General features: G+C 43.8%; 1 protein-coding gene across 4 annotated transcripts in view; it reads left to right on the plus strand.

Annotated features, from left to right (window-relative positions):
• The window catches only part of PLCB2 (phospholipase C beta 2), a 77,910-nt gene that overhangs the window by 16,750 nt on the left and 48,798 nt on the right, over positions 1-12,362 (plus strand). For all 4 annotated transcript variants that reach the window (XR_013228441.1, XR_013228442.1, XR_013228440.1 and 1 more), the window contains exon 4: positions 12,054-12,122. Coding sequence is in view for 1 of the 4 variants with exons in the window: in XM_077322906.1 (XP_077179021.1) it covers positions 12,054-12,122 (69 nt within the window). In the remaining 3 variants the exon portion in view is untranslated. The remainder of the gene's footprint in view (positions 1-12,053; positions 12,123-12,362) is intronic.

A 12,362-nucleotide genomic window follows, 5' to 3' on the forward strand; every position in this document is an offset into this window, starting at 1 on the left:
TATGCTAGCAAATGTAAATTACTGGGGATTGCATTTTGCTAGTCTTAAGGGTTTTACACTAGCTGGGTGTTTGCTTCAAGGCACAACTCAGAACATCCGTCTCCTTCAGCCTAGAAAGTTCTACATGGTTTAGGATTAAGATACGTGAAGAACTGCCTTCTCCTGCCCAACCATCACCATTTCCTCTGTCATGAAATTTTGGTTCCCACAACTAGATCAAATTCATTTGATGAAATTGGCATTTCAGTTGTTTGCCCATACTCATATAAAAGCAGGACCCATCTTTATCAAGATGAGCAGCTTCCTGCCTCATTTACTCTACCAAGCTATATTCCCAAGACTTCCCCTATGTCCAGAATAATTGGGGACAGGAGACCAAGGAAAGGCCAGAGTATTTATTTGAAAGAAGAACCTTTAAAGAGACAGAGACTTTAATTTTCAGAGAACTACAGGCATATCTCTAAAATATTCTGGTGGTGAAAGTGGTAAGAGAAATTTTACTTAGGTTTCTGTATGGTAGAAATAATGAACAGATGTGTCAGGACCAAAATAATTTATATCGTGCCATTCTCCATTGCTATGTATGGGTGTGTAAATAGATTATGGATCAAACCTGAACTCTCCTTAGAAGCTAAGATAACCAAACTGTGGCTATTGTACTTCATTCCAGAGTCACTGGAAAAGATAATAACACTAGCAAAAGTGGAAGGCAGCAGGAGAAGAGGAAGATTCAACATGAGATAGACTGATTCAATAAAGGAAGCCGTGGCCATCAGTTTGCCAGACCTGAGTGAGGCTGTTAATGATAGGATGATTTGGAGGTCATTAATTCACAGTGTTACCATGCATCAGAAGTTACTTGATGGCATTTAACACACACATCGTGGAATAAGCACCCCAGTGGTGAATTCTGCATTAGAACCCAGAATCATAGAATCATAGAGTTGGAAGGGACCACATGGGTCATCTAGTTCAGTAGTCCCCAACCCCCGGTCCGGGGACAGGTACCGGTCCATGGGCCAGTTGGTACCGGGCCGCAGCTCCTCTTCCCCGGCTGCTGCCTCAGTGGCTGCCCTTCCACTCCACCGTTGGCTCACCTTTGGTGCTCTCCAGTGGCCGCCATGGCTGGGACTCCCCCTTGGTGTGGCACTGCGCAGCTGCTGCTGGCAGAGCCCCCAAGCGGGTGGCAGGAAGTCAGGGGCACTGGTGGGAAAGCAAGCGGAGCAGGGGCTCAGGCGGTGGTAGCGACGTCCCTCGGCAAAAGATCCCCCCCCCCGGGCCTCAGTAAAATTGTTAAGTGTTGACCGGTCCCCGGTGATAAAAAGGTTGGGGACCACTGATCTAGTCCAATCCCCTGCACTACACAAGACACTCACATCCCTATCTCTCATCCACTGTAACCTGCCCCCCCAGAGCCCTCACAGAATCAGCCTCTCCGTCAGATGGCTATCTGGCCTAGCAGTTAGGAAATTGGACCAGGCAGGTAAACTCCTCAAATCCTAAGTAGAAGAAGAAGAAGAAGAAGAAGAAGAGTTGGTTCTTATATGCTGCTTTTCCCTACCCGAAGGAGGCTCAAAGCGGCTTACAGTCGCCTTCCCATTCCTCTCCCCACAACAGACACCCTGTGGGGTGGGTGAGGCTGAGAGAGCCCTGATATCACTGCCCGGTCAGAACAGTTTTATCAGTGCCAGGGCGAGCCCAAGGTCACCCAGCTGGTTGCATGTGGGGGAGCGCAGAATCGAACCTGGCATGCCAGATTAGAAGTCCGCACTCCTAACCACTACACCAAACTGGCTCTCTTGTAGTTGTGCCCACAGATGCAGTATTGGATGGAGGATGAAGGGGCAGAAATGGAGCCTCTCTCTTTGAAAATATAAAAGCCTGCAGTTCATCAGAACCCTCTTCAAGGCTGTACAAACAATACAGGTTACCATAAGGCTGAGAGCAGGAGAATAACATGTTAGCCCTCACATTCACAAAGCTGGAGATGATACATTATGTATCCTCAAAGGAAATGAAAGTCATTTGTGAGAGGAGTTAAAAGTCAGGTGCCTCGATTGCCTAGGAAATGCAGTAATGTTGGGTTAGAATATTAAGCTAAATAAGCAAATGTGTAGGCAGAATAATGGCTTGTTTACCGTCATTTACTTCAATTCCTAGGAGAGAATTTTTTTCTGCTCACAGAGAGTATGTTTACATGCAAAGTAACAAAAATGTCAGTTCTCACATAAATTTGTTGATGGTGGGATGACTTTTTGAGGTTATGCCATGAATATAATGTATAAAAATTGCACAGGAATGAGATATCCAGATAGCTACTCTAACAATTATCTCTTGAGCAGAATCCTAGTTGGATTCTATGTACAGGATTCTTATTTGACCCTTTCCAGAATACACAGGGAAGTCAAATAAATAATGCACTCAGAGTAAACAAATGTATCCATGTAGGTCTCGCATGGGATCTTTTGAAAAGTCATCATATGAAATAGCACATTCAAATCAAAATCAGTCCATTGATTTGCCTCTTTACTGAAAAGTGGCTTTGGAAGTGGGGCATTCTGAGAAGAGAGGGTTGGGGGTGGGGGAAATGTCCATTTTTAACCAGTTCCTCTAGATGTTTTGTTAACAGCAGTTATATCTACAGAAACCAGTCAATAATAGCATTTTGATTGATGCCATGAAAGCTTTGCCCATTGAATTAGGGAATGTCCAGATACTTTCAAAGGTATAGGAGGAGGGCAGGAATTTCCCCCTGGCAGTTGGCAATACTAGGGGTGGGGTATGCAAAAATGGTGATTGCTTTTTCCCATGCCAACTGTTCATTTGTTCTATGAGTGGGTTCCAGTTGCCTATTTGCCAGGGTAAGCCATGATGTGGGAGATTTGAAGGGAGGAAATGGCCCACAAAGAAGAGGTTAAATAGGTATGCTCACTGCTGCTTTTTACGGTGCTCCAGTCTGCCTCCTGCCAGTGAAGCTATTGAACAGTATAAGTACCTCCTGTCTCAGAGAAACAGCACTGGCTGCTGCTCCATCTGGACCCGATTCAAAGTGCAGGTTATTAAACTTTTATACCTTTCCCATGATGTGGCCAAAATTATCCAGGGCTTCCGGGGTGGTGGACGGGGACTTGGGGACAAAATTCAGGGGGCCAAATCAATTGGAGGGCCTGTGAATAAGGCTTCTAAATCTGCAATGGGAAATGTCTCAAGATTTAGGGGCAGAGACTGGAGACAGACCTCAATGAGGTATAATGCCCCAGAGTCCACAGCAAGCATTTCCCCCCAGGAGAACTTATTTTTGTAGTCTGGAGATGAGTTGTATTTCTAAGAGACCTTCAGGCCTCACCTGGAGATTGGCAACCTGGCCTGTGCAGCCGAAATAATAACATTCAGCAAATGCCTTCACATTTATTTTACTTTTAGTGCAGTTTTGTGATGCAGCCTGTAGAGGTGCAAGGAAGGCAAAGAATGTAATAGCAGCAGCTCTATCTGCTGGCTGAGCCTTTCTGCAGATTTTACTAGAATAAAGCTAAGGGAAACACTTACCTCAAATGAGGCACTCTTATGTGATCTAAATAGGAGTTCTCCTAATTTAGCTGAGGGAATTAGTTTAAGGAGACAAAGCAAGACATGGTAATTCAGGATGTGCACCAAAGTTTACAGGGATGGTTCTCTTAAGGCAGCCTTTCTCAACCTCTTTAATGTCAAGAAGCCCCTGAAACATTCTTCAAGCTTCAAAAAACCCTGGAAGTGATGTTATCAGGCCACACCTCCCTGCCCCACCACTGGAAGTCACGTGTCACCAGAAATGACATCACAGAAGTACTCCCACTGGATGTGGCATCGCGCTCCTCTTGGCCTCCATCCCCCCCAATGTCAGAAACATCCCAGGGGCCTACTCTGCTGGGCCAAGAATAGGGTTGGGACAGGCATCTACCACTCTGTTGCCCCCTGCCACCCCCCCCATGCAGTAAAGTTAAAATGAGAGTACTTACCTCTCTGTACTCCAGTCACTACAACATGTGATGAGCCTCAGCCAGCAAGGATTTTTATGACTGGGCCCTCCCTTTTCCACTTCCTCCAGGCCTATCATTGGCCCTTTTTGGGTGGTGGACATATGGTCATATCACGAATACACACAATTAACTTCCACCCAATCAGCAAAACCCTTCTGAGGCTGTCAAGAAACCCCTGTTGAGAAAGCATGTCTTAGAGAAACTCAAAATAGTCAGGCATTAAACTGGAAATGCTTTTTAATGAGGGGAATACAAGGGATATAGGAAACATACAAAAATGCCCAAACAAGGCTGACTAAGAAAATAAGGGGTGAGAAGGGAGATGGTATTATTGGGAAAGACGATATTTACCAAGCATAATGTGAAGAGGGGTCTGCAGATTCAGCAATGAAACAGCCTGTATTTCATGGAGAGAAGGAGAACTATATGCACGTAAACGTGTATGCATGGAACCAAAGACACACACACAGACTGGGTCGAGATGCCCATATTTTATAGGGGAAATGTTTCCTGGAGCCATGCTGACGTGTGAGCCTCTAAAGCAATGAGCTGATAAGACCAAGAGACATGCAGAGAAGGACAATGTTCCAGAAGGAACCTTGCTGGGTTCCTTGGAGATAGTCAATGGCTATAATTGCTTTACCTGAGGTGAACTGTAGGTTAAAAAATGGTTCTTGATTACCTGAGTACCAGACAGGAATCTGTAAAGTTTGAGAAGGGTGTTAGGAATTGCTAATTTAGGTAGGTAGGTGCACAGGAAATGAGACTGGGAAATTGAGAAGATTAGTTACCAGGTCCTGGGAAACCTATTATCCTAAAGTATTCATCTCCCTGGGATGTGGAGAAGGTCATTACTGAGTCAGCCTCTTCTTCTCAGAAGCTAAACCATAAGGGAAAGTGTCTCCTGGCGTCCGGCATTCATGCGGGTATCCTGCTTGGGACAAACAGTGCATGCTACACTTATGAACTGGCTGGCAGTTTTTAGTGTCATTTCAGCCTGGCATTGTATTGCAAATAATATAGAATCATAGAATCATAGAGTTGGAAGGGGCCATACAGGCCATCTAGTCCAACCCCCTGCTCAACGCAGGATCATCCCAAAGCATCCAAGAAAAGTGTGTATCCAACCTTTGCTTGAAGACTGCCAATGAGGGGGAGCTCACCACCTCCTTAGGCAGCCTATTCCACTGCTGAACTACTCTGACTGTGAAAATTCTTTTCCTGATATCTAGCCTATATCGTTGTACTTGAAGTTTAAAAGTTTAAATATTTTACCATGATCTTAAAGGAAGGGTGTTTATCTGTCTATGAACTGCCTCTCAATGAGAAGAGTTTTTTTTTTGCCTGCTAACAGTTAAGCCCATCAATCAAGCCATCATAGAAGTAAGAGAATATCATCATGCATTGTTAATGGCTGCTATAAAAGTAATTGCCAGGCTGTAGCTTGGAGCAAAGCTGTTGCCTCCAAAAGCAAGTGTTGTTTGCTGCTGCTCCAGACATGCTGCTTTTTGTTTCTGACTGGTGTGATACTCTTTCCCACCCCCACCCCTGGTGTCTTCATAACACACCTGCTTCAATAACCAGCATTTAAAAAGTGAGTCTCAAATAAGCCCAGTCTATTATTTTCCTTTTGGAACTGCCCATTGGGTTTTCAGTCCTAGACGAGATCAGCCCTGCTTGCTCCTTAGAAGGCCAGATCCTGAAGATGAAATTCAAATACTTTGGCCACCTCATGAGAAGGAAGGACTCCCTGGAGAAGAGCCTAATGCTGGGAGCAATTGAGGGCAAAAGAAGGACAAAAGAAGAAGGGGACGGCAGAGAATGAGGTGGCTGGATGGAGTCACTGAAGCAGTAGGTGCAAACTTAAATGGACTTCGAGGAATGGTAGAGGACAGGAAGGCCTGGAGGATCATTGTCCATGGGGTCGCGAAGGGTCGGACACGACTTCGCACCTAACAATAACATCAAAATTATTTTCCTTTTCCTTTCATTCCACTATGGCAATGGTTCTCAACCTGGGGGTCGGGACCCCTTTGGGGGTTGAACGAGCCTTTCACAGAGGTCGCAGCAGGGCAAGCAGCTTAGCTGGGGGGGCATCCACACAACAGCCTTGCAGGGTAAATTGAGAGAGTGTTTGTCTGGAGCAGCGGAAAAGAGCGAGATCGACACGGAGAGACAAGAGGCAGAACTGAACTGAGAAACCCCAGAAAAAACCAATTTATATACAATCATGAACAATGGATCTTCACACCATTGGTCAGTTTCGGTTTAATTTCTGTAAAAGAACACTTGCATAATTTTATGGTTGGGGTCACCACAACATGAGGAACTGTGTTAAAGGGCCGCAGCATTAGGAAGGTTAAGAACCAATGCACTTTGGCCTATCTTGCCAAATTGTAATCTCTTCTATTCTTCTTAATTTATCTGCCTCTTCTCCACACTTCTCCTATTTCATTCTGCCTTCATCTCTCTCTTCCCTCATCTTCTAATTTTTTAGTGTCAGAGGGTGTCTTTTTTAGTGTCTTCTGCTCAGAGGGTGGTGTGCATACAGCGTATCTGTCTTGCATTTTTGTCTTTTGAGCGGCCCTGTTGACTGCAGGTGCCTTATTGCTATTAAATACTTTAAGGCTGCACGCCTATGCACATTTACGAGTATCATTGTGCTCATTGAAGCATACTTCTCAATAAACAAGGTTAGGATTCCATGGTATTTCTCGCAGTAATTTCAGTGGGAGAGTTAAGCGTATGCCGCTTCCCTTTCAGAACAATGTGGATTTTAACATGCTTAATTTGGGAAGGATAGTATCTCTTGTTTATGCTTCACTGATACTGCATAAATTGAAGCTGGGGGGAACAAGCGAAATGATATGGAGAGAAACTGACTTGAACCGGCAGCTGTGGCGAAATGTATGCGACACCTAAATATACATTTACATTTTATTATTTGTTTCCCGGAGACCACAATATGATCAGGAACTTTATGGTTTGGCTTTTCAAGCACTATAAAGAAACCTTATTATTGGCTCTAGCTCTCAGTGTGCATATTTTGGTATACAAAGTGAATCCAGTTTATATGCTCACACTCATGTTGTTGTTATGTGCGAAGTCGTGTCCAACCCATCGCGACCCCATGGACAATGATCCTCCAGGCCTTCCTGTCCTCCACCATTCCCCGGAGTCCATTTACGTTTGCACCTACTGCTTCAGTGACTCCATCCAGCCTCTGTCGTCCCCTTCTTCTTTTGCCCTCGATCGCTCCCAGCATTAGACTCTTCTCCAGGGAGTCCTTCCTTCTCATGAGGTGGCCAAAGTATTTGAGTTTCATCTTCAGGATCTGGCCTTCTAAAGAGCAGTCAGGGTAGATCTCCTCTAGGACTGACCGGTTTGTTCGCCTTGCAGTCCAAGGGACTCGCAAGAGTCTTCTCCAGCACCAGAGTTCAAAAGCCTCAATTCTTTGATGCTCGGCCTTCCTTATGGTCCAACTTTCACAGCCATACATTGCAACTGGGAATACCATAGCCTTGACTAAATGCACTTTTGTTGGCAGGGTGATGTCTCTGCTTTTTAGGATGCTGTCTAGATTTGCCATAGCTTTCCTCCCCAGGAGCAAGCGTCTTTTAATTTCTTTGCTGCAGTCCCCATCTGCAGTGATCTTGGAGCCCAGGAAAATAAAATCTGTCACTATCTCCATTTCTTCCCCATCTATTTGCCAGGAATTGAGAGGGCCGGATGCCATGATCTTTGTTTTCTTGATGTTGAGTTTCAAGCCAACTTTTGCACTCTCCTCCTTCACCCGCATCAACAGGCTCTTTAGTTCCTCCTCACTTTCTGCCATTAGGGTGGTATCATCTGCGTATCTGAGGTTGTTGATATTTCTCCCTGCAATCTTGATCCCAATTTGTGACTCCTTTAATCCCGCATTTCTCATGATGTGCTCTGCATACAAGTTAAATAGGCAAGGCGACAGTATACAGCCTTGCCGAACTCCTTTCTCAATTTTGAACCAGTCAGTGATCCCATGTTCAGTTCTCACTGTTGCTTCTTGACCTGCATATAAATTTCTCAAGAGACAAATAAGATGCTCTGGTATTCCCATCTCTTTAAGAACTTGCCACAATTTGTTGTGCTCCACACAATCAAAGGCTTTCGCATAGTCAATGAAGCAGAAGTAGACGTTCTTCTGGTACTCCCTAGCTTTCTCCATGATCCAGCGTATGTTGGCAATTTGATCTCTAGTTCCTCTGCCTCTTCGAAATCCTGCCTGTACTTCTGGAAGTTCTCGGTCCACATATTGCTGGAGCCTAGCTTGTAGGATTTTGAGCATAACTTTGCTAGCATGAGAAATGAGTGCAATGGTGCGGTAGTTTGAACATTCTTTGGCATTGCCCTTCTTTGGGATTGGAATGTAAACTGACCTTTTCCAATCCTGTGGCCATTGTTGAGTTTTCCAAATTTGCTGGCATATTGAGTGTAGCACTTTTACTGCATCATCCTTTAAGGTTTTGAATAGTTCAACTGGAATGCTGTCACCACCACTAGCTTTATTATTGCTCAGACTTCCTAAGGCCCATTTGACTTCACATTCCAGGATGTCTGGCTCCAGGTCAGTAACTACCCCACTGTGGTCATCAGGGATGTTAAGCTCGCTCTTGTATAGTTGTTCTGTATAATTTTGCCACCTTTGTTTAATCTCTTCTGCTTCTGTGAGGTCCCTACCATTTTGGTCCCTTATCATACCCAACTTTGCATGAAACGTTCTCTTCATATCTCCAATTTTCTTGAAAAGATCTCTGGTCCTCCCCATTCTATTGTTTTCTTCTATTTGTTTGCACTGTTCATTTAAGAAGGCATTCTTATCTCTTCTAGCTTTTCTCTGGAATTCTGCATTCAGTTGGGTGTATCTTTCTCTTTCTCCCTTGCCTTTCACTTCCTTTCTCTCCTTAGCTACTTGTAAAGCTTCCTCAGACAGCCATTTTGATTTCTTGCATTTCTTTTTCTTTGGGATGGTTTTAGTTGCTACCTCTTGTACAATGTTGCGAACCTCTGTCCATAGTTCTTCAGGCACTCTGTCTATCAGATCTAATTCCTTAAATCTATTTGTCACCTCTACTGTGTATTCGTTGGGGATATGATTTAGTTCATACCTGAGTGGCCTAGTGCTTTTCCCTACTTTCTTCAATTTAAGCCTAAATTTTGCCACAAGAAGCTCATGATCTGAACCACAATCAGCTCCTGGTCTTGTTTTTATTGACTGGATAGAACTTTTCCATCTTTGGCTGCAGAGCACATAGTCAATCTGATTTCTGTGTTGACCGTCTGGTGATGTCCATGTGTAGAGTCGTCTCTTGGGTTGCTGGAAAAGAGTGTTTGCTATGACCATTGTATTCTCTTGACAAAATTCTACCAGCCTGTGCCCTGCTTCATTTTGTACTCCAAGGCCAAACTTGCCTGTTATCCCAGTTATCTTTTGGTTTCCTACTTTAGCATTCCAATCCCCCATGATGATAAGCACATCATTTTTTGGCGTTGCTTCTAGAAGGTGTTGTAGGGCTTCATAGAACTGATCAACTTCATCCTCTTCAGCAGCAGTGGTTGGGGCATAGACCTGGATCACTGTGATGTTGAATGGTTTGCCTTGGATTCGAACTGAGATCATTCTGTCATTTTGGGGATTGTATCCCAAGACTGCTTTTCCTACTCTCTTATTGATTATGAAGGCTACTCCATTTCTTCTGCGAGATTCTTGTCCACAGTAGTATACCTGATGGCCATCTGAATTAAATTCACCCATTCCTGTCCATTTTAGTTCACTGATTCCTAAAATGTCGATGTTCAGTCTTGTCATTTCTTGTTTGACCACGTCCAGCTTACCTTGATTCATGGATCTGACGTTCCAGGTTCCTATGGAATAAAAATCTTTACAGCATCGGACTGTCTTTTCGCCACCAGTTACTTCCACAACTGAGCGTCCTTTCGGCTTTGGCCCAGTCGCTTCATTCATTCTGGCGCTACTCGTACTAGCCGTCTGCTCATCCCCAGTAGCATATTGGACACCTTCCGACCTGAGGGGCTCATCTTCCGGCGTCATATCGTTATGCCTATTGGAACTGTCCATAGAGTTTTCATGGCAAAGATACTGGAGTGGTTTGCCATTTCCTTCTCCAGTGGATCACCTTTTGTCAGAGCTCTCAGCTATGACCTGTCCGTCTTGGGTGGCCCTGCACGGTATAGCTCATAGCTTCACTGAACTACGCAAGCCCCCTTGCCACAACAAGGCAGCGATCCTTGAAGGGGGCTCACACTCATATATGCACACATATCTATACATAGCAAGAGACTATATATTAGTAAACAAAAAGAGTTCAGTAATTTTGCTGAAACCATCTGGTAACCCAGATGAGGGGTTTTCGTGTTTTCCATTTTATCTTCACAAAAGCCTTGTGAGGTAAGATTGGCTGAGAGTATATGAATAGCTCTAGTCTCTTAGCTACATTCTATGGCAAATTGAGGATTTAAGTATTAGGGACGCACGACAGGTTGTTTAAAAACTCTTTAATTACATCTCACCTATCATAGAGATAGCCTGGCTCAGGAATTTCCAATTCTCTTAATTTGGGTACTAGAATTCTCACAATCATGCTGGTACCCAGTTTTTGAGACTACTGGGTTTAAAGCTGGGACCTTTTATGCATATATACTATTCCAAACTACATTGCATTATTATATTTACTTTTCTCTGGTCTGTGAACAGAGACAGCCAAATGTTCTACTTCAAAGAAGATGATACCCCAAGATGCTTCCATGCTTGAGAAGACAGGCAGAGGCAAAAGGGCAAGGTCACAACTAACTGCTGTCAGCAATTGATTATCTATTTGCCCATTACTCTCTTAATGTGGACATATGTATCGGATGCCAAATGTCTCCCATGCACTTCAATCTCGAGTGAATACAACAAATCCAAATTGCTATTTTTTTTCTATTTATCTCTGGAATCTGTTAACCATTTTCATTATGCTGTATGTTAATTTGTTCTCACACTCTGCCTATAAGTTTGAACTGATTACTTCCATCCCATGACATTGCATCTGAGGGTGGGTGTGTGCACATGAAAGCTCATAACTTGAATAAAACTTTGTTGGTCTTAAATGTGTCACTGATGAAATGCGGGGTGACAAATTTCTCTAACCTTTGCTCAGCTAGTAAAAACTGGATAAGCTTTTTGCCTCCAGAACTGTTTTCTAAATCAGCAGGCCTAGGTTGCAGGAGAGTAGATACTTTGCTGTCTTTGGAATGCAGTTTTAGATAAGCTTGCAGAAGGAGGATCCCCATAGCCAATGTTGATGTTATGGTTATGTCAAAGTGACCTAATCTCAAGGCTAAAGGAAGAAGTTGCTACTGCTTATGTAAACCATTGGAGGCTGAGTGGGGGCAGGGGGGGCATGGATGTAGCATTTCAAAACCTGTCAGTAACCTTTTGGGGGGGGGGGCTGGCACAGTGGCTGCTGGGTGGTCCCATGGGATGACCAAGCGGGGTGTAGACCCCAGGTTATTGGCTTGATCCATGAGGACATCATCTCCCCCAGCCTCCAACAGGAAGGTATTTAAGCTTATTTAATTGTATTGTTTGGTGCGCAGGTACTTTGGGGGATCAATCTCACCTGTGTCAATTTGTATTTCTATTCTTCTGCAGTTGAATAAAAATCATACAAGGTTTTACATCCTAGTGATCATTCTTTTTGGGCATTGCACACTAGGCAAGCAACCCTAAAAGGCCCAGACGAGGCCCTGGTCCATCATCACTGACCTCTAACTTTGTTCTGCTGCGTCAGACCAACACAGCTACCCCTGTGAATCTAAATACATTAGTATCTTTGATTGGATTGTTTACGTCTCTTATTTACACTTATATTTTAATTGCTGTTTTAATGTTGAAATGTTTTAATGTTTACGTTTTTGCTCCTCTGGGTACCCTATCCGGGTGGAAAGGCAGCACAGAAATGTTTGAAATAAATAAATGATTTTTTGGCTTGTTTGCAGGAAATGGATTTTTTGGACATAACCAGTATTCGAGACACCAGAGTAGGGAAATTTGCCAAGATTCCAAAGGTTAGTATGTGGCATATTGGATAGCATTTTTTTTTGTATTCAAATTGCACAGTCTCCTTTAAAGTGACCCCTGGTTAATAGTCCAAATAGCCATTCCCAATATCTCCAAAGCGAAGGTTTGCAAGATATATTGCTCAGTCAGTCAAAGAGTCTCAGCTCTCTTTTGTTGCTGTTTTAGAGATCTCTGGTTAACCTGACACAGTCTTTCTCCCTTCTCTCTCCTGTGCCAACCAAAATTAA

The sequence above is a fragment of the Paroedura picta genome, chromosome 2 (assembly GCF_049243985.1).
Source record: "Paroedura picta isolate Pp20150507F chromosome 2, Ppicta_v3.0, whole genome shotgun sequence".
NCBI classification, from domain to species: Eukaryota; Metazoa; Chordata; class Lepidosauria; order Squamata; family Gekkonidae; genus Paroedura; species Paroedura picta.